We start from the raw sequence: 20,534 nt of genomic DNA, 5'->3' as shown, positions 1-20,534 counted from the left end.
ATGAAATTTAGTTGGTTACTAATTTTTTCAAAGTTTAAAGGTTTAAAAAACTAAAAAACTAACTTTCGCTAAAAACTATTTGAGTTCCTATATTTATTTGGTTTTATGGATGCAGTGGGAACAACTTGAATTATTGTAGCTCTCTGGTCACACTGAACAGCAAGTGTTTTTGATACTGGCTTACGATAAGATGAAGTTTACTTATATTTTGTTAATCTGCGCTTTTGTGGCCACCACCGCTGCCAGCGATCCAAAGGTGAAGATCGGCATTAAGAAGCGGGTTGAGAACTGCACCCGGAAGGCCAAGGGCGGCGATCTCGTCCACGTGCACTACAGAGTAAGGGAAATCAGATAAGGAAGATCTCTAGCTGACCTAACCCCGAATTTGGAATCACTCTAGGGAGCCCTGCAGGATGGAACCGAGTTCGACAGCAGTTACTCCCGCGGCACTCCCTTCTCCTTTACCCTGGGAGCTCGGCAGGTGATTAAGGGCTGGGATCAGGGAATCCTTGGTATGTGTGAGGGTGAGCAGCGCAAGCTGACGATTCCTCCCGAGCTGGGATACGGAGCCAGTGGAGCGGGTGGCGGAAAGATTCCCCCCAATGCGGTGCTCGTCTTCGATACGGAGTTGGTAAAAATCGAACCGCGCTCTGGATCTGAAGAGCTGTAAAGCGAAAAGGGCCACAAATAGGCATTCCATGCTACACCCAAAGTTTACTTTCAACTAAAGTCATAAACATTTAATGCTCAAATAATTAAAGTAGTGATTACCATTTTACCGTTAATATCAATCCCTTTAAATCATTTAGTTGTTTTCTTTTGTTACTGAAGCGATGCCACGCCACGACCAATAAATAATAACGTCATTCCTTTTTTACTAGACCAAATTGTATTTATTGCATGAGCCCCTTACTTTTGGCGCCTCAGCCACGCCTCCACCTCGTCGAAGTGACGCCGCATCAAGCGATGCTTCTCCAGCGTGCTGCTCTGGATAAAGCGCTCGCCGCAGGTGCCGCACACGAAAGGACATTCGCCGGTGTGCTGTTGGAGATGAAGCTTCAGGTCCTTAGCCTGGCGGTAACTCTTCTCGCAGTAGGTGCATTTGTGCGGCTTTAGACCGCTGTGCGTGAGCATATGACGCTTAAGCTTATCTGAGCGGGCAAAGTCCTTGCCACAGACGGTGCAGTGGAATGGCTTCTCGCCGGTGTGCATCCGGCGGTGCGAGGCAAGCTCTGAGTGCCGGGGAAAGGCCATTTCGCACAGATCGCACTTGAAGGGCTTCTCGCCAGTGTGGCGTCGCATATGGGTCACAAGAGCGGCGGCTGATCTCGTCTCCATTCCGCACAGGGAGCAGAGGAAGCGCTTGATAGCCTCCTTGCGCTTGCGGTCGCCGTTAATGTGCACATCGCGAATATGATTGTTCAGGCGCGACTTCATCTGGTAAGTGCGGTCGCAGTGCGGACACTGTAGCAGCGGCACTCCGTCCTCAGTGGCATCCTTTTCCAGGTCACCGGTCCCTTGCGTGTGTCTGACGCCAGCCGGATTGCTGACGGAAGACTTGCTGTGTTGCAGGAGAATATGTTGCTCCAGGTTCTCTGGCCACATAAACTTGTAGGAGCACTTGCCACATGGATGCTTCTTTTCTGTACTACTACACTGGCCTTGCCGGTGGTGGTCCATAATGCTCTGAAGCAATAATGAAATTGACATAATGTATCTATACTGGTTAAATATATAATACACATTTAAAACCTCACCTTGGAGACACATTTAAAGATGCAGTCGTCGCATTCGTGTGGCATTTTGTCAAAGCGATGCATTGTCCGCTGATGCTGGATCATTTCGAACTTCCGCTTGCACTGCACACTGCACAGCTCACAAATATACACAGGACGACTGCCCACACCAGGCTGCATCTCGTCCTCGGTTTCCGAATCCTCCAGCTGCAGCTCAAAGCCAGACTCATTTGTTATTGAATAATTGTGCGGGGAGTCGTAGCTCTGGTGTAGCGACAGGGATAGCTTAAGCTCCAACTGGATATGGGCTCGCAGATCAACAATACGCTCGAAATGCAGGTTGCACATGCGGCAAGTAATGCGCTTCGCCCCGTTTGGCCGCGATGTGGCAGCAATCAATGTTTCTGCCAAGGGAATGTCCTGCTCTTTCAAACCGTGTCGCTTCAGGTGTTTTACCAAGTAGTCGTGCCGATAGAATTTGCGACTGCACCACTGGCAGGGAATCAGCTTGGATTCCTCCGCATGTACGCTAAGCAGGTGAACGGTGAGGGATTTCTTTTTGTCAAAGACCCGTTTGCACTCGGAGCATTCAAACGTTTGATTCTGTAAAATGCATAAATGCAATCTGTCTGTATCTTTAACGATTCTTAGAGTAACTTACTGTAATCCTGTGTTCGCGGAAGTGTGTTTTCAGGTTGTGTTTCCAGCGAAAGCGTAGCGGGCATTTGTGGCAGAGAAATCGCTTTTGTGCATTCCTACACTGCGACTCGTTGTGGTGGCGCAGCAGCTGCAGACTCACAAAACGTCCATCACATCGCCCGCAGACGTGAGGAGCGTCTGACCAACTGTGACTTTGTCGCTGATGGTCATAAAGCTGATATTTTCGCGGGAACTTTTGCTGGCACAGCTCGCAGCTGTAGGTGGCTTTGCGCGACTTCTTTCGCCTCTTGTGCTGGTCATCGGGATCTCCGTCCAGGTCGCTGTCCGTCTCCGAGCTGTCCAGATCCATTTCGTAGCCACTTTGGTTCGTTATCGAATAGAAACGCTGATAGATACCCGCAGCCAGATCCTTGCGAATCAAGTTGATTAACTGCTCCTCACTGAGGTCCTTTGAATCGGGATAAAACAGCTCTGCCAGCTCATGGGGCTCCATATTTGGGCGTCCGCACAGGCTAACGATATCGGGGTGCTCCTCCAAATGCCGTCGCAGATCAGCAATCTTGTTGTATTGACTCTGGCAGATCATGCACTCAATCAGCTTGTAGCCATGCGGCTTGCAGAGATTCAAATCCACGGCCTTGGCCTTCTTGTGCTCGCTAATGTTGGCTGATCGTTTTGAATTCCGGTGAACTTTTAGGTGTGCTTCGAGAGCTTCGCTGCGGCTGAACTTTCGAATGCAAAGGGAGCAGTCATATAAACGGGTTTCCGGCTTATGGACGCGCATTTCATGGCGTTTCAAGAAGTCGAATCGTTTAAAACTCCTAGGGCAGTCCTGACACTTATATACCGACTTCCTTCCTGTTTTCCACCTTTGAATGCGATTATACAGTGGCAAATTATCCAGGGAGCTGCAAAGATTGATGCTTTAAATGAAGTAGTTGTGAAATTTCATTTGTCACCCACTCTTCGTCTTCAAAGTCCGATGTGGGTTCGTCATGCGCTGGCTTCTCCACGCTTCTTGGTTCCATTTCCAGCTTCACCGTTTCAATCATGGTCAGTGGGTCCACCGACTTTTTGCTCTCCATGTCCATTTCGTCCGGTTCCGGTAGCTCGGAACAAGTGATAGTAACATCATTTTCGCCACAGTCCTCATCCTCAGTCTCTAGCTTAACTTCCACATGCTGCTCAGCACACAGCTCCATCGGTGCCTCCTGCAGACAGTCGGTTGACGTTGGAGCAGCTCCGTTCTTTAGATGTTTCATTAGAAGTTCGTTGGCGGCCAGCGCCTGCTTCACATAGCAATAAGCACCCATTAATTTCTTGGTGCATCCGCTGCACAAGCATTGCGGAAGTTTTTGACTGACAGTTGCATCCAGCTGAAAGGTAAATGTTTCTTTTTAGTTTGCGTTTTTCGTAGATTTTGCTTCTTAAAACTTTGTTTACATTGATTTCGGTTAGCTCGCATAAAATCTCTGAAAGCAATTTGTCCGGATACTTTTTCGAGGGCGTGGCAAGCTTCAGAAGGTTGTCGGTGTCCGTGGAGTCGCACGTACGACAAATCACCGGCAGCTTCATGGCGAACAAATTTGTTTTGGCCAATTGAAAGCTTGTTTAATTTTAAGTCAACAATCAGAAAATCAACATTATTGATGGTATGACATTGACGCAAAAGATGGAAAATACCGTTTGGTCTTTAAAAAAATACCAAGTTATTAAAAAATACTCTAATTATGTGGGTGCGTTCAGCTGAGTTCGCTGTTTATTTTTAAACACAAATATTAAACAATTATTATTAAATTAAATTGCATAATTCCTTAAATTATATAAAATATAAATCAATGTAATGTAGACAAACAATAAACATAAATATTACAGAACCGTTAGAAACTGTGATTTGTAAAAAATCACGACTTAAAATTTGATGCTGACGGCGACCAATTGTTGAATGTGAAATCAATAGTGCACTTTTATTACAATAAATCTACAATAGAGCGACGATAATTTGTTATTTAATCTAAATTGGAGCTTAAAATAGTTTGTGGCGTGTGCACGATTAGCATACGCGAAATCTGGCAAACCAAAACAGAGCCTCGACCCGATTCGATCCAATCCTCTAATATTTCTTGATCGTTTTCCGTATGAGGGCCAAGCGCTGTTTGTGCGCCTCCGTGACGGCTGCCCTCTTGTAGGGACGCAGTTCGTCCGTACCGAAGCCGGGTATCCACATATTGTACTTCCGCTCAAAGTGCAGGTGCACGTCGCGCACCTCGATCTTGTTGGACTTTCGGTGCTTGGCGAAGGCGCTCGTCGACTTGACGGTGTCCTCGACAAAGTCGTCGATGATCTGAAGCAGAAGCTCCTCAACATCCTCGTCCAACTGCGTGGTGGTATCCACCTCTCGGACCAGTTCTGTGAGACGCGGTTTGGTTAGCATCTGTAATTGGGAATAGAGTTTAACTAGACCCAGGCGTATTCCGTGTGCACTCCATAAGGCACGCATCTTACGGGAGTGTTCTCGGAGCCGGCGGCGGATGTTGTGTGATTGGATGACTTGCTACCACCAGATGGGGTGCCCGTAGCCAAACCGGAAACCGGACCGCCGTTTTGCGAGGATGAGTTGCTGTTGTTGGTCATCGGACTGTGCTGGGAGGGCGAGGCCATGGGTGGGTCGTGGAGCTGTCCGCTGGCGGACGATGTGGAGTTGTGGTTGTGGTGCAGGTGGTGTTCGGCGACGCCGTTGCTATCGAAAGTGGTAAAGAGATCCGACATTGCTTTTGGGTTTCTTCAGAGTCAAATCAAGGGGGTGGTAGGTAGGTTGGTGGGAAGTGGTTGGGAAAAGTACAGTAAGGTAGGCAGATTTTTGGGAGTGGGTAAGAGTGCAGAACCAAAGCCAAAAGCGTTATTGTACTTGTTGTTGTTGCTGTTTATGTTGTGTGTCGTCCTGCTTTTTCAACTGCAGTCGGTTTTTGTGTGTGAGCGGGTGTTTGGTTGCAAGCGAAATGTAAGTAAAAGAATAGTAGTGGTCAATTTCACGCGTGCGGTCATAAGAATCCGTCGCTTTGTGTGTTTACTAAAACTAAAGTGTTACTGAGCAGTTGCTCTTAGCGCATGCCACACTTACAATTATTGCGGTTTTAACACTTTGATCTTAAACTATTACTTTCCTAAATTACTAAACAAAATAAAAATAAGCGGAGCAACTACAGCCAAATCAACAGTATGACCAGTTGCAGGCTACTTGAAATGCCCGCTGGTACTATAAAGCAGTTTGGTATATTTACGTTTAATTTCAGTATATTTTCGTTAGCCACCCACACTGGCGTGGAGTTCAAAACAAAACAAAGACGGCGTATTTTGCAAATATCACGTAGATAAGGAATATATTTTCACTTAGTAATTGGGAACAATAGCTGCACAAAAGGAACATGTCAGCGAGCGAAGAAACAGTAGCGGACAGTCAGGTCCCCGAGAATGTGGAGGATGTGGAATTCGTGGACATGGCGTTCACAAAGGAGTTGCGTAAAGCCACAAAAGATGTGCATAATCTTACTGATGTTCTAGTGAATGCAAAGTTCGCACTTGGTTCGTTGATTACTCAATATTAATAGAAGTTTTTAGATATTCCCTCTTTTCCGCAGCCCTTTCAGATGACGAGGTCTGGTACGATGGACTCCTGGCCTTTTACGAACTGTACAAATTCTTTGAGACTCATCTGCCGGAGCGCCTGCTGCCCAAAGAATTCCACAGAACAGCGGCATTCGAAAGGGATTTCGCCTATTTCTACGGTTCCGATTGGAGGAAGGACTACGAAATTCGTCCGGCGGTCCAGAAATATCTCGAGCACCTAGAGAAGATTGCCGCACAGAATGAACTCTTGCTGTTTGCCTACTCCTATCAGATGTACATGGCTCTGATGTCCGGTGGACAAATGTTGCAGAAGAAGCGTATGATCGCTCGTAAGATGTGGATCTTTTCAAAGAACGATGACGAGGAGCAGCAGAAACAGGCCGACAAGGAGGCAGAGTTGGCCACCGCCAGAGCTGCCGATGGCTCTGTAGACAAAGACGACTTGGAGGCCAGGCCAATGCCTGCCCAGGTTACCATTTGTCCGCCGGGATGTGAGGCCACATATTTTCCTGAGAAGGTGCGTCGCTTATTAATTTGTTCCTTAAATCCATTGTCTTTATATCCATTTTCAGATCTCCGTCTTGAAGGCTAAACTAAGGCGCGTTTTCAACAATCACTACGGAGCTTTTGACGATGATTTGCGAGCTGCTTTTATTGAGGAGAGTCGTAACGTATTTCGCTTAAATATAGAAGTAGTGCGGACCATCAAAGGTGTGAATCGTGCCAATCTTAGGAAGCTGGCCCTCGCACTAATCTTTGTGTCAAGTATTGTAGTGGCCGTGAAATTTGCTCTCAAGTAAGAAAAGTAGGGAATACAAATGTAAGCTCGTTCGGGCAAGTTAGAATTGTGATCACACATTTATTTAGTCGTTTGTTAAATAGTAAATAACCTGAAATTTGTCTGAAGCAATGTATTTATTGGGAATTTCCGTTGGCGAAATTATCAAGCAGTCCTCGTCTATTTATCCAAGGCATGACACGTTCTATATTGGCCCTGTAACGTTCGTTGCTAAACATTAATGCCCTCAGTGATTTGCCATTCTCGTCATTTCCCAAACAGCTTTCAGTGGTAAAGTCATCAGTTGTCTTGTTAAGGCACATCGACAAGGTGGTGAGCACAGTTCCAGCAGCTTAAAGAAATACATAAATCAGTCCGAGGAATTTAAAAACCTTTTTTAAATTACCAAAAATGGGGTGCTGTATCAGAATGACGTGCAGTTCCTTTAGCGAGGGAATAAATCCGCTGTAGTTCAACAGCTTAGCGTGCTCCTGCAAGTTTTGATGATACCATCGGATGAGGTAATCAAACTGATCGACTTTGATGTCCACTTGAGTGGAGCTCATTATGAAGTAGTACAGATCCTGGGCAGGATTTCCGTACTTCGTGACTTGGTGATCCAGCAGGAAGGTTTCCTTGACGCGACCATCTGAGTCGTATTGGAACATGATGTTGTTTATCCACGCATCACCATGATTGAGCACATTAAACTCTTGTTCGTTAATTTTGGCATCTTCAAGTATTCTGTCAACATACGTATCCAAGATCTCTGGCTGCAAAATATGATTTTGTTAAGTTAGTTACAAAGAACTAAGTAAAGTGACTTACCAGTTTGTGCAAGTACTCATCCACGCCGTCAAACTTGCCCACTTCTTCTATAAAGGATTTCTTGGTGTTAACAAACATACTCTTAAATATAGGTGCCGTTTGCTCCGTGAAAATGCCATTGTTGTATTTGGGGGGATAGGGTCCATTTAGTTCCTTGTACTTCAGAGAGGCTGCATGCCACTGGGCCAACTTTTTCAGCGTGCACTTGGAATGCTCCAAGTCCATTCCAAACATGCGATCGACCATCTTGAAGCCACTGGGCTGCAGGTTCTCCAATATCAGGTACTCCTTGCTGACGTCCTTGCTGAGTCGGAAGGACTTGGGACTAAAGGTGACTGCTAGGCCAGCATCCTTATAGAAACGCTCGAAGGCGGGCACATATGTGCTGTAAACCTCGATCTCTTTTGGGAACAGGTTAAAGTCGGAGAAGTTGATCGCGTCATTGTCGCTGTGAACTTTCAGGATGTACGAGAAGGTCTTCACGCTATTGTCTGTAAAAGTAATGAATGGTTTTAATATTAAATATTTCAGAATTTAAAGTACTTTACCTTTTAACTGAGCCTCGATTTCCACCTTCAGCAGCTTGGAAGCAAAGTTGTCGCCAGGTTTTGTCGCCAACTTCGAAGTACTGCTTAAGATCTTCTCGAAATTTGGTTCCGTGGATAAAATGATGTCCTTGAAATCGTCAACACTTAGCCAGTCCGGGATCTGATCCGTATTCTCCGGCTGTGGCTGCTGCGCCTTCAAAGCAGCCAGCAATTCGAATGGCAGTGGGTCAGTGCTAGATATTATATTATATATTATATTATATTATTCATCCATTTGCTAAAATGTAATTTAGGAAATATTTACCTGACCTCCAAGTAGCCTCTATTATCCAACCAAGGCAGAATGCGTTCGATGTATCCCTGATAACGTTTGTTGGCATACAAACTATCCCTGAAACTAACCCCATCCGCAGAGTCCGACATAAAGTTGTCGAATGTGGCCGACTGAGTGGGGTCCAAGAGAACCACTGGCAGCACGGAGATGGTTGGGAATAGCACCCATCCGCCGTACTTGATGAGCGTTCGGTGCAATTCCCTCAGCGATGGCTTTCGGCCAGTGAATCCCAAAATGCCCAAGTGCTTGACCAGTGCTTCGTGGTAATTCCTGATGAAGAAGTCAAAGTGGCTCAGCTTGTACTCAATTTGAACCGAGGTCATGATGAAGTAGAGCAGATCCATGGCGGGAGTGCCGTATTTGGGATTCTGGAAATCGACAAAGATCATATCCTCCAAATCCCCGCTGGAGTTCATCTTGAACAGAAGATTATTCATCCAGCAATCGCCATGGTTCAGTGCATTGAACTCGTTGGGATCCACAATACCAAGTTTCATGAACTCCATAGTGAGGCCAGTCAGTGCTTTTTCCTAATAATATTGGTTAGAATACTAATAATTGGAGAGGACTATTTATAACTACTTACAAGCTTCTCCCGATACTCTTCTCCGTTCTTGAACTTATCCAGATTGGCCATAAACGACGTTTTAAAGGATCCCAACATGCCCTCCATAAATGCAATGATAGCTTCCTTGTTGCTTCCCATCACGCCGTTTACGAATATATCGGGATAGGGTCCATGCACCTGGACCATAGTCGCTCCCGCTGCATGGAACTGCGCTAGCCTGGTCAATGCGAACTTGGTCTGCTCCAGGTTCAGGCACTCCAATCGGTTTATGTTTTTGAAACCATTCTGGCCGAGATCGTGCATCAGCACCGTGTTAGCCACCTTGGGCTCCTTGGTGGCGTCCAGTTTGAATGCTTGCGGAGCGAATTTGATGTCCAGACCCTTGGCCTTATAGAGCTCCTCCATTTTCGGGAGAATCTCAGTGTAGGCTGCGTTCTCGCTGATAAAGAAGTTGGCAACGCTCATCATTTGTTCCATTTGCGGAGTATCGTGTGGCACTTTCATCATGAAGGAGACCACCTTGGTGCCACTGTCTAAAAAATAATAATATAGTTAAATCACGTACTTAAAATTCCACACATTTCTTGCATAATAAAAGGGCTATTGAGTCGGTCAGTAATCTAAATATCAGCATTGTCATTGTGAAAAGCAAATTAATCGCTAAACATTTATTGTCAACTGACCATAAGAGTACAGGTACTACAACTGATAACTTATCGCCGACCTACGCAAAGGTAAACACCCACCCACCTACTTTATTTCGGGCTTTACGAGATTGTCCCAAATTGGTGCTATATGGTAAATAGTAGTTCGCAGTTAACTCACCAGTGAGTTCCACATCTATGCCGATTCTCAGCATAAGTGTGGCATAGTTTTCTCCCGGTGCCATGGCGGACTTCACCCGGAAGCCCACTATCTTGGAGAACTGATCCACATTAGCGGCGAGTAATTCCTCAAATAGCGTTTGATTCAGCCACTTGGGCACCAAATCACTGTGATCCACCTCTGGTTGAGATTTTTTGGGCGGAGCTGGGGGTTCAGGGTTCACCTGGGCTTTTTGTCCTCGCTCCGAAGTTTTCACTTCATGGCTCTGCTTTTCCTTGGAATTTCTCAATCCCATCTTATCGTTCTAGCTGCTTGAATATAACGAAATAGTAGTCTCCTCTAGCGATTTGCGTCCGTTCCGCTTGGCGATCGACGCTGAACTGGTTTGCGGCACACGACTGGGCTCCCAAGTTATGCATTTCTAATCACTGGTTAGATTCGATAGCAAATTATTAGGTATAAACAAACTTTTTTTATTTCATCAGTTTTTAGAAGTTTACGCGTTTTTATAACTAATCGTTAAGTGCGATAGCCGTGAACTTAAGTCTATCAATACGATTCGAATGATTGGGTTGATTAGGTTTAACTAGCAGCTGGTGTTCTTTATCAGTTACTGTCTTCTTGATTAGAAGAATTGAGTGTAACCACCAGTCTGAAGTGTATCTTTTTGTCTAATCTAAACCCATAGGAAATGCGTAGGCAAAATAGATATTTGTATATATAAATAAAACAGTGTATACATTTATTTTTAAATTTTTTTTAAATTGTCAACATATCATTTATGTATCATAATAACACAATTTTGCTAACTCCTTCAAGGATCGAGGAGACCCCTCCTGTTCAGCCAAGGCATAATCTTTTCCACATGGGCTTTGTAACGCTCGTTGCCAAAAAGTTTGGATCTAAAGGCTTCGGATTCCGGGGTCTCGACAAAGAATAATTCCGGATTGAATCCTTCATCGGTTAGGCAAACAGTAAGTGTACTGATGACTGTGCCTACAGCTGTAAATTAGAATAGTCGTAAGTGAAATACTTATCATGTAACCTAATATCACGTACCGAATGCCGGATGCTCTATCAATATGGTGTGCAGTTCACTTAGTGACGGAACGAATCCGTTGTATTTCAACAATTTCGTGTGCTCTACCAAATTTTCGTGGTAAAATCGGATCAGATTGTCAAACTCATCGACCTTGATGTCCAGCTCCGCAGAACTGATCAGGAAGTAGTAAAGATCCTGAGCCGGATTGCCGTACTTCGCATTCTGATGATCCAGCAAATAGGTTTCCTTGAGCCGACCCTCCGCGTCGTATTGGAACATGATGTTGTTTATCCAGGCATCACCATGGTTAAGCACATTAAACGCTTGCTCATTGATCTTGGCATCTTCCAAGACCTGGTCTACATGGTTATCTATAATCCATTCCTTCAAATAGAACTTGGTCAGTAATTGAAACATATAGTAGTACAGTGAAATTCTATACCAATTTGGGCAAATATTCATCAGCGCCTTCAAACGTTCCGAATATCCGAATATAAGCTTCTTTGGCCGAGGCAAACATGTTATGAAATAAGTCTCTAGTCTGTTCAATATAGATTCCATCGTTATATAACGGAGGGTATGCACCATTTAGCTCCTTGTACTTTATGGAAGCTGCATGCCATTGGGCCAGTTTCTTCAGCGAACTCTTTGTGTGCTCCATATTCAAACCTTTCTTGCGATCTGCCATTTTGAAGCCTTTGGTCAGCAGATTTTCCATAAGCAAATATTCTTCCTTGATTGGTTTATTCAGGACGAAGGAGTTGGCAGTAAATGTGACTGTCAAGCCTGCATCCTTATAGAGTTGCTCAAAGGCAGGTATATATTTCCGGTACATTTCCCTTTCCTTGGGAAACATATTAACGTCCGTAAAGTTGTCGGGCGTGGACTGTGGCATCACTTTCAGGATGTAGGACAACGTCTTGGATGTGTTATCTGCATAGGATTCTCTTGATTAAACGTACTCTCACACTTTTGACTACGTACCTTTCAGTTGGGTCTCGATGTCAATCTTCAAGAGCTTGGACGCGAAGTTGTCACCTGGCTTGGTTGCTGAAGACCAAGATCCGCCCACAATCTTTTCGAACTCCGGTTCGGCGGATGAAATGACTTCTGCAATGTCGCTGACATTCAGCCAGTCCAATATTTGATTGGGATTGTCAGGTTGCTCCGATGAGGGCGTTTCAGGCGCAACGACCTGATTAATGAAGCTGCAAACAAATTATGAGCAATGAAGGAAGAATTAGATTGCTTTAAGCTTACTAGGCCTCCAAGAATCCCTTGTTGTCCAGCCATGGCAGCAATTTTTCAATGTAGCCGTGATAGCGTTTGTTGGCGTACAGAAGGTTCTTAAACTTGGCGCCGGATTCGGAGTCTCCCAGGAAATTCTCAAAAGTGGCTGACTCGTTGGGATCCAAGAGCACAATTGGCAGCACACTGATCGAGGGGAACACTGCCCAACTTCCATATTTGTACATCTGCATGTGCAGTTCCCGGAGAGATGGCTGCTTGCCGGTGAAACCCAGCAAATCGAGGTGCTTGGTCAACTGCTCATGGTAATGCCTGATGAAGTATTCAAAGTAATCCAGCTTGTAGTCAATGTGCACCGACGTAAGGATGAGGTAAAACAAGTCCTGAGTGGGTGAGCCGTATTTGGGGTTCTGGAAGTCGACGAACAGCATGTCCTCCACTTTCCCCTTTGAGTCCAGCTTGAACAGGAGATTGTTCATCCAACAATCTCCATGGTTCAGTACGTTGAACTCATCGGGATCGGCCTTCATTAGGTGCTCAAAGTCCAAGAAAATCTGAACAAATGCCTTTTCCTAAATAAATGTGTTATCTTTAGTCTTTGCTTTGCTAATTAATAAAAGTAAAATTTTACCAGTTTCTCGCGAAATTCTTCTCCGTTCTTGAAGTTCTTCAAATTGGCCATGAAAGCCGTTCGGAAGGAGGCAATTATTCCTTCGTAGAAAGCCATTAGTACATCCTTGTTTCCACCCATGATTCCATTAACGAATTGATCTGCATAGGGTCCATTCACCTGGACATTCATCGCAGATGCTGCATGGAACTGGGCCAGTTTCTTCAGTGCGAACTTCGTTTGCTCCAAGTTGAGGCACTCCAGGCGATTTAGGTTCTTGAACCCTTCCTGGCTCAGATCGTTCATCAGCACAGTGTTGCCCAATTTGGGCTCCTTTTCGGAGTCCAGCTTGAAGGCCTTCGGAGCAAAGTTGATGTCCAGCCCCTTGGCCTTGTAAAGTTCCTCCAATTTTGGCAATATATCCGAGTAGACTTTATTCTCGCTATTGAAGAAGTTGGCCATGGCCAACATCTGTTCCATTTGGGGGGTGTTGTGCGGAACCTTCAGCATGAAGCAGACCAGTTTGGTGCTCTTGTCTAGTTGAGAGATCGGAATTTTAAAGCTCGTTAGTTGAAATATTCACCACAAAACCATTTGGCTTAGAAGCTAATTATTGTTGGACATGCACTTGCTATTGCTGGCAAATGACCCAAACGGCAGGCATTAGTAGTGAACTGGCTATAAATAAATTGAAGATACTACTTATCGCCAGTCTACGCGGAAAAAAGGCCTCCAATTATGGCGCCTTCTTCGGCGACAAATTGTGAAAATTATCAGATTCTATGGTCATGACATGGGGAATGTCTCGTCCCCAGGGGGAAGACCTACCAGTGAGCTCCACATCTATGCTGATCCTTAGCATCAACGTGGCATAGTTTTCTCCCGGTGCCATGGCTGGCTTCACCCGGAAGCCCACTATCTTGGAGAACTGATCCACATTGGCACTGAGTAATTCCTCAAATTGCGTTTGATTCAACCATTCTGGCCCCAAATTGGGCTCCTCAATTATAGGGCTTGGTGGTGGTGGCGGGTCAGCCGTAGTGGTTGACCCCTCAATTACCGCGTTAGATGAGCCAGAACTGTTTATTGATGCCTTTTTCTGATTCAGGTCACCGGCGGAAGCTACCTCATAGCTTTTTTTCGACTTGGAATTACGCAGTCCCATTGTGAGGCGAGAGTGGATTAGTTTGACTAGAACTCGCGAATTCCATACGACCGTTTGGATGCGAGAATGGCTGTGAACTGATGTTTGGCAGCCAAAGTTCCCCCCTAGTTATGCCGTTCAGATCGTCGTTGATATGGTTTAATTATTTCATCAGCGTCGACAATTTTAAGCTCAACCGTATACGAGTGTTTGAGCTATTCGTTGAGTGAGTGCTTTCTACTCAAATATAGTAGAATACACTCAGTGATAAGAGCTATTGAGCTGATAAACTCGTAGCGCACACCTCTAACAAAACCGGCGATAATGGTTTATGAACTGATAATGAAATAATATTTATCTACCGCTTTTATTTAATTACTTACAAACATAATATCAACAGTTTACACACACTTATTTGGTGATTTCAAAGGCACCCCTTCTATGGGCCCAGGGCAGAATCTCTTTTTGGTGCCTAATGACGCGTGGATTCTTGAACGTGTTGTTCCGGAACTTGTCACCGGCTCCCTCGCCGTCCATCAAACTATCCATATTGGCATCATCACCGCCATCGATTAGGACAATGGGTAGTAGAATGGACACAATTGGCAGTACTGGTTTTTCAAAGGAATGCAAATTAGTATCTTATAGATAGCTGATTATTCAGTGATTGACTTACTCCAGTCACCGTGGATGAAGATCGATTGATGAAGATTTCTGAGCGAAGGCATTGGTTTCGGATACTTGAGCAGCTTAAGGCTCTCAATGAGCTTTTCGTGATAGAACTTGATCATGTAATCAAACTTGGCTATCTTAAAGTCCAGTTGAGTGGAGGAGAGTATCAGGTAGAGTAGGTCTTGGGCTGGCGAAGAGAACCGACTCATTTGTAGATCCACAAAATTCACTTCAGCCAGGTTGCCCGCCTCATCGTATTGGTACATAAAGTTATTGCACCAGGCATCCCCATGATTTAGCACTCGAAATTCTCCCTCGATCTTGGGCGCAAATGATTGGAACATATCATCCGCTTGGCTGCCATAGGCCTGCTGCAAATTCACTTGGTTTACCATAACTGCAGTTAAGGGTATTTCAATAGTATCCTTACCACTTCCTTTGCCAAGTGAGAGGCATTGTAAAGGGGAAACGCATCGATGTAGGCCTTCAATTGGTTTTCTCGGAACTCCTTAAAGCTATCCTCTACGCTGCACAGGTTGCGATTGTATTCTTCAGGATACGCTCCATTCAGCTCAAATCGGACAGCGGATGCTGCATGGAACTGGGCCAGTTTCTCCAAGGTGGCCTCCGTATGCTGAATGTCCAAGCCATTTTGGCGATGAACATTCCTGAATCCCCGCTTGCCCAGATCCTCCAGGACGATAAGTTCCTCATCCAATTCAATCTGGGATTCATAGTAACGTGGTCCAAAGGAAATCTTCTTTCCGGCATCTCTGTACATCTGCTCAAACTCGGGAATGTATTTGCCGTAGGTGTTGCGCTCCTTATCGAATACTTTCCAGCTGGCGACATTTTCCCGGTTTCCGGAATTGGGCAAGATTTTAGCCATGTAGGAAATGCTCTGCTGTGAGCCATCTAATAAAACAGGGTATTTATTTAATTACACATTTAAAATCTCAGATTTTATTCTAACTTTTTCTCATTACCTACCATTTAATTCCAATTCGAAATTCGCTCTCAACAGCTGCGATGTGTAGTTTTCACCATTTCCCGCTGTGGGTTCTATCCGGAATGACTTAATTTTCTTGAGATCCGGAAAATCACGATCCAGAAATTGCTCGAATTTTTGCTGATCCAGCCACGCTGGAATTGGATCGTTGGCAATGTCCTCTGTTCCCTGAACCATATCGTTCACCTGTTGACGTTGCTATTTGCTCAGTTTCGTGTGGGGCTGCCTTTTATTGGTATCATCACAGGGAGCTTTTCAGTTTAAAGCTTTGGTTCCATTTCGCTAGATGGCTAAAGTCCGACGCTTTTCGATCTGGGTGGACCTGTTTATTCGGATCGGTGATTGGTCGTGATGCAAGAACCACATTCATGACCGAACGAAATAAAAAAAGCGTCTAATCAGCCGTTCTAGACACACGTCTAGATCTTGCTGCTTGAACTCTAATGATCAGCTCTGAGCTTTTTTTTGCAGGTTCATTGTTACGATGACTTTTTTAGCAATGACTTGCAGCCTTGGTTCAATTATCTGCCTTATTATGGTAGCTCTTAAAAAATATCTGCCTCCGTATAATCAAATGCATCGGTGAGATAGCTTTTGATACGTTTCATATTCTTAAAGTACATCCATCGTTTATCTTATCTAAGTGTGTAAGGGGGGTATCTATTTATTGTAGAATCATCTTCAACTCGACTACTTATAGTCTAGTCTTCTTCAAAGTAACCACGATTCTCCATCCATGGCAGCAGCTCTCTGATTTGTTCCCCAAACACGGGATTCCTAAAGAGCTCTTCAATGTCGTTGTCTCCCAAATCCGAGAGAACGATCGGCAGTATTTCCGTGGCAGTTTCATATGCTGTTAAAAATACACTTTCAAAACTTTAAGGAAACAGAGAATATTTTTTCCACCTACCCCAATGACCGTATTTCAGTAAATCCAATTGTAAATCCGTGAGGCTGGGCTTCTTTCCCAGAAACTTTAGGAGTTTCAGATTTTCGATCAACTGATCGTGATAGAACTTCACATAACCATCAAATCGGATAGATTTTTCAGCTGGGGCCGTGAGAAGTAAACTGAAAAGATCGTATACAGCCGGACCATATTTGGCAGTTTGAAAACCACTGAAGAGCGTATCCTTAACATTCCCGAAAGCATCTACTTGCAGGAGGAAGTTATTCGGCAAACAAGATCCATTTAGAATGACGTTGAAAGAAGCTTTCGAATCCAGAATCTCCGTACCGGATTTCAAATACTTTTGAAAAGATTTCTAAAAAAAATTTTCGAGTTAGTGGAAGGGTATATACAGCAGGCTGCGGATAATACCTACCACCTTATCTTCGTATTGCCTGACGTCGTTCGATCGTAGACTTTCGTGAAATCTTAATTGATACAAGCTCTTCAGTTCGGCAGCCTCTTCATTCGATTTTGATTGCTCTCCAAGCTTTGGAAGCTCCCTCATCTTTCCGGGATTCTTAGCTATATAGGCAACCGTACCGGCGTGATAAGCAGCCAGTTTCGAAAGTACGCCTTCCATGGCGGTTACGGACAAGCCTTTGAGACCATTGGCCACGGAATAACCCTTGTTTAGAATGTAGTCGCAATAGATGTGGTTGGATTTCTGCTTTGCCTGGATGACTGGTGGTCCAAAGTGAACGATTCTATCTGAATTTTGATAAAGCTCCTCCAGGGCAGGTAACACCACTTCGAACATGTGACGCTCCGTTGAGAAATACCCCTTTTTGGGCACCTTTAGTCCAATTGACACTGTTTCTGGTGACTTGATTAGGTAACTCACTTGCCGTTTCTTGTTGTCTACGGTTAGTTAATTGTTAATATAAATAGACGGAATACTTTCCAATTTCTTACCTGCCACAAGCACCTGAAAGTGAACACAGAGTGCCGGATCGGCCAGTTGAGTCTCCCACTTCCATCGAAGACTCTCGATTTTTCTGAAGTCTGGGATCTGCTTTGCCAAGGCTTCCAACTCCTTCTGATCCACCCAAGTCGGCAGAGAAGCGTCTTGGGATTGTTGTGTTACCAGTAGTGGGCTCGACATTCTCCTCCGTTCTCGATTGCAAACTAAACTTGGGCCGGCAATTTTATGGGAACCAAGAAAACCCAGTGAGTACTATTCACACATGTGTACACAAGAATCGATAAGTGCGTTGATAGGGAATGTGGGTAGTATGATTGAAATTTATGAAGTCAGGCAAACATGATTGTGGACTTTTAAGTTATCTTAGATAAGTCCGAACACACTGTTAAATCGCACAAAATGAGTGAGATACGATTGGTTCCGACTTGCACACTGTTTATTGGATAGTTAAGTAGCTGTGAAAACAGCGGCTGTGTTTGATCCTAAGTCCCATCTATCATGACCTAATTGAGTTCGAAAATATTGTCGAAAAATTGCCAAAAATGCCAGAAATGGTAGCAAAATTCAATTAATTTGTCATAGCCATTTGACATGCAGTGCAAAAGGGGAGGGATAGGATAGTCAATCTCAGTCGATGGATGAACATAGTGGATGAACATAGTGGATGAACATGGGATGAAGTTAATATAGGCCACGTGTCTTAATATAATATTTTAATGCAATCGCAAAATTCCCACACCACAGGTGCCGGAAAGATCAACTTTAGAAGTTAAGATCAGCATATTTATTTAATTCAAAGAGTTTACTAACGCGCTAATCGGCGACACGTGAGCACGCTTCATAGGCGAGGGGATGTGGCAAACAACCCCTAAGGAGAAGCTATCTAATTCGGCATGAAGTGTCACAAATTCATCAAAACATATTGTACACCAAACTACCAAAACATTGGAAACAAGGGACGCAGTCAACCCCCAGGTAGCAGGCCACTTTCCGACTTCCGATCCCAATGTCAATGCAATATCCGTTCCGAATTAATTTGCTGCCCGGAAAAAAGGGCGCTAATCTGTTCGCGATGGGCGTTGAACGCAAAAATTCCTTGGTATTTAGCCCGGTTGCGGGGAATCCCTCAAGTGTTACACTTGTTCCTGGGTTGTCCTTGGTTAGGGGTTGCTACAATTGACTGCGAACTGCCGTCCTCCCTTTTGGCATCTCCCCTCCGAGTGCCTCAATTTATTAATAATAATTTCACGCTTTGTTTGCCTTGTCAAATTTTGTATAATAGTTTTCTTTCCATTCGGCGTCCGTTTAGGAAACCTCCGTGATTTGTATGCAATGTGACTTCATTGGGACCACCGAATGGACCTGGGCATGTGTTGCCTTTCCAGCTGCACAAATTCGCACGCAAATCACGACATGGTTCGCTTTGGTTTTGGTCCGTTTTTTTAGGAACAAGTGCGGGTTCTACTTAGGCGGATTATCAGGTGTACTTCGGTGGTACTTTTGGCTTTAAAGTCACCACCGAGCTTAGACAATCAATTTGTTTACTGTTACAAAAACCAAATTGGATTATCCTCCGATTTTGTTTAATTGTCCTCTACTTTGCCTTTTCACAAATATTAAAATTAAAATCTTCAATACAAAAAAAATTTTTTTTACAGTATCCATTTAAGTTGGAAGTTCAAAAATGCAATGTTCTGGCTAATTTAATTGCTCCCATGGAAACTAATTTTTGCTGTTTACATGACCAATTATGATTTACTGATTAAAGCAATTATATTTGAAACTAAACAATAAATTTCCTTTGTTTCTTTGTTATTTTCATTTATATGTTTTTAATATTTCTATTGTTTTTTAAACAATATATAAAGATTTAAGAAAACATTACTTATCTATTCCTATAACTATAATATTTTAACAAAACTGATCTGACGAGAAGCAGTTTCTGAATTTATTTGTGTATTACGATTATCGTTTGGATTTCCTGAGCCTGAGCAATCTCACTAGGACAAACTATGATTATAGGGCGAGGCAAAGTCGCGTTGATACGCCGCCGCCGGATGCAGATGATGTGGATGAATTGCCGGTGGTGGCGCCTGATGGTGACCATTCATGCTTCCATAGACATCGGACCGGGATTTGTGGGAGTTCGAGGGCGTGCCGCTCAGCAGCTCCGCCATGAATCCGATGTAGGTGATGGCCAAGCGAAGGGTTTCGATGCGGGACAGTCGTTTCTCGTAGGCGAAGGTGGGCACCTTGCGGCGCAACTTGTCGAAGGCCTCGTTCAGGTTAAACATGCGACGGCGTTCGCGGATATTTGCAGCTCTCCGTTGGGCCATTGATGCCACACGTCGTCGCGTTTTCTTCGAGGAGCTGGAGGAACCGTTGGCCCTTCCATTTGTCGATGGGCGCTGTGGCACCAAAGGAGTTACTTGCGAGCGCTGCCACAGAGCTTTGGGATAGAAAACCATCTTGAGCACTTACACTCCATGGAAATTCCGTTACTGGTACTTACACAAATCAGTGCAGGGAAAACCGGCGATGAGCTCTTGGTATGGAACGATGGGCGGCGGTGGAGCCTCCTGACCCCAAAGCGGCTGGAATGGAACATCCGGCATGTAGGTGGGCTGGTCACTGGGATGTGGATGCTGCATGACTGTCTGTTGTATTGGATGGTACTGCAATTGGAAGACCTCGGGTCTGTTCTGCTTGGAAGACTGTGTTGCAATAAATTCTGATTGTCCTCACGGGCTGCGAAGTCAGCTCGGTGCTGTTCCAAATTTTGCTTATTGGATTTTCCTCCCCGGCGGATGGCAGCATCTGCTTGGAGGCCATTTTGGATTGGCAACAGTTTGGTGCGATCCGATTGGTCGTCCTTGCTGGGGGTTGTTGTCGTGAAGTCTGATGTTCTGACTTTCAAATCTGATTAGATAAGGCATTTCGTACTGAACAGAAGAATTATTTATTTTAACCAATTTGGAGATTTTAAAATAATATTCTATGTACTATATAGTAAACTAAATAAATCGAAATG

The 20,534-nt window shown here is 44.4% G+C and overlaps 8 protein-coding genes and 1 long non-coding RNA gene across 12 annotated transcripts; 3 read left to right on the top strand and 6 right to left on the bottom strand.

Annotated features, from left to right (window-relative positions):
• The first annotated feature begins 151 nt into the window (after positions 1–151).
• LOC6606793 (peptidyl-prolyl cis-trans isomerase FKBP2) lies at positions 152–880 on the top strand. Its single transcript, XM_002031554.2, has 2 exons — positions 152–337; positions 401–880. The coding sequence occupies exons 1-2, from the start codon at positions 191–193 to the stop codon at positions 668–670; spliced, it is 417 nt and encodes a 138-aa protein (XP_002031590.1). The 5' UTR covers positions 152–190; the 3' UTR covers positions 671–880.
• A 6-nt stretch (positions 881–886) lies between these two features.
• LOC6606792 (zinc finger protein 91) lies at positions 887–4,099 on the bottom strand. Its single transcript, XM_002031553.2, has 5 exons — positions 3,840–4,099; positions 3,360–3,772; positions 2,398–3,304; positions 1,758–2,339; positions 887–1,686 (listed from the first exon to the last, which is right to left on the bottom strand). The coding sequence occupies exons 1-5, from the start codon at positions 3,969–3,971 to the stop codon at positions 910–912; spliced, it is 2,811 nt and encodes a 936-aa protein (XP_002031589.1). The 5' UTR covers positions 3,972–4,099; the 3' UTR covers positions 887–909.
• A 235-nt stretch (positions 4,100–4,334) lies between these two features.
• LOC6606791 (transcription initiation factor TFIID subunit 12) lies at positions 4,335–5,632 on the bottom strand. Of its 3 annotated transcripts, none has more exons than XM_032721504.1 (3): positions 5,518–5,631; positions 4,902–5,349; positions 4,335–4,830 (listed from the first exon to the last, which is right to left on the bottom strand). In XM_032721504.1, exons 2-3 carry the CDS (start codon positions 5,163–5,165, stop codon positions 4,510–4,512), a joined length of 585 nt encoding a protein of 194 aa, XP_032577395.1. In that variant the 5' UTR covers positions 5,166–5,349; positions 5,518–5,631; the 3' UTR covers positions 4,335–4,509. The 3 variants fall into 3 exon arrangements, with proteins under 3 accessions (XP_032577395.1, XP_002031588.2, XP_032577396.1); XM_002031552.2 differs by having other exon boundaries at positions 4,902–5,136; positions 5,518–5,629; XM_032721505.1 differs by lacking the exon at positions 4,902–5,349 and having other exon boundaries at positions 5,518–5,632.
• A 79-nt stretch (positions 5,633–5,711) lies between these two features.
• LOC6606790 (heme oxygenase 2) lies at positions 5,712–6,923 on the top strand. Its single transcript, XM_002031551.2, has 3 exons — positions 5,712–5,978; positions 6,035–6,540; positions 6,596–6,923. Exons 1-3 carry the CDS (start codon positions 5,822–5,824, stop codon positions 6,821–6,823), a joined length of 891 nt encoding a protein of 296 aa, XP_002031587.1. The 5' UTR covers positions 5,712–5,821; the 3' UTR covers positions 6,824–6,923.
• LOC6606789 lies at positions 6,863–10,287 on the bottom strand. The gene is made up of 7 exons (XM_002031550.2): positions 9,905–10,287; positions 9,098–9,612; positions 8,482–9,041; positions 8,178–8,410; positions 7,630–8,120; positions 7,208–7,574; positions 6,863–7,153 (listed from the first exon to the last, which is right to left on the bottom strand). Exons 1-7 carry the CDS (start codon positions 10,197–10,199, stop codon positions 6,939–6,941), a joined length of 2,676 nt encoding a protein of 891 aa, XP_002031586.2. The 5' UTR covers positions 10,200–10,287; the 3' UTR covers positions 6,863–6,938.
• Positions 10,288–10,645: 358 nt separating this feature from the next.
• LOC6606788 lies at positions 10,646–15,844 on the bottom strand. The gene is made up of 11 exons (XM_002031549.2): positions 15,611–15,844; positions 15,051–15,535; positions 14,625–14,991; positions 14,362–14,559; positions 13,633–14,073; positions 12,826–13,340; positions 12,207–12,766; positions 11,931–12,154; positions 11,389–11,879; positions 10,964–11,330; positions 10,646–10,906 (listed from the first exon to the last, which is right to left on the bottom strand). The coding sequence occupies exons 1-11, from the start codon at positions 15,804–15,806 to the stop codon at positions 10,719–10,721; spliced, it is 4,032 nt and encodes a 1,343-aa protein (XP_002031585.2). The 5' UTR covers positions 15,807–15,844; the 3' UTR covers positions 10,646–10,718.
• Positions 15,845–16,269: 425 nt separating this feature from the next.
• Positions 16,270–17,709, bottom strand: LOC6606786. The gene is made up of 4 exons (XM_002031547.2): positions 17,494–17,709; positions 16,955–17,439; positions 16,540–16,894; positions 16,270–16,482 (listed from the first exon to the last, which is right to left on the bottom strand). The coding sequence occupies exons 1-4, from the start codon at positions 17,681–17,683 to the stop codon at positions 16,331–16,333; spliced, it is 1,182 nt and encodes a 393-aa protein (XP_002031583.1). The 5' UTR covers positions 17,684–17,709; the 3' UTR covers positions 16,270–16,330.
• LOC116801496 lies at positions 17,322–19,297 on the top strand. 2 transcript variants are annotated; one of them, XR_004362059.1, is made up of 3 exons: positions 17,322–17,413; positions 17,470–17,748; positions 18,813–19,297. It is a non-coding gene; the product is annotated as an uncharacterized LOC116801496 (long non-coding RNA). The 2 variants fall into 2 exon arrangements; XR_004362058.1 differs by having other exon boundaries at positions 17,470–19,297.
• Positions 19,230–20,198, bottom strand: LOC6606785 (protein Fer3). The gene is made up of 2 exons (XM_032721503.1): positions 20,016–20,198; positions 19,230–19,952 (listed from the first exon to the last, which is right to left on the bottom strand). The coding sequence occupies exons 1-2, from the start codon at positions 20,152–20,154 to the stop codon at positions 19,504–19,506; spliced, it is 588 nt and encodes a 195-aa protein (XP_032577394.1). The 5' UTR covers positions 20,155–20,198; the 3' UTR covers positions 19,230–19,503.
• Between the last annotated feature and the right edge of the window lie 336 nt (positions 20,199–20,534).

Source organism: Drosophila sechellia, chromosome 3R, assembly GCF_004382195.2.
Source record: "Drosophila sechellia strain sech25 chromosome 3R, ASM438219v1, whole genome shotgun sequence".
NCBI lineage: Eukaryota > Metazoa > Arthropoda > Insecta > Diptera > Drosophilidae > Drosophila > Drosophila sechellia.
Note: the sequence above shows the minus strand (reverse complement) of the source record. Positions and strands in the feature narration are given on the sequence as shown.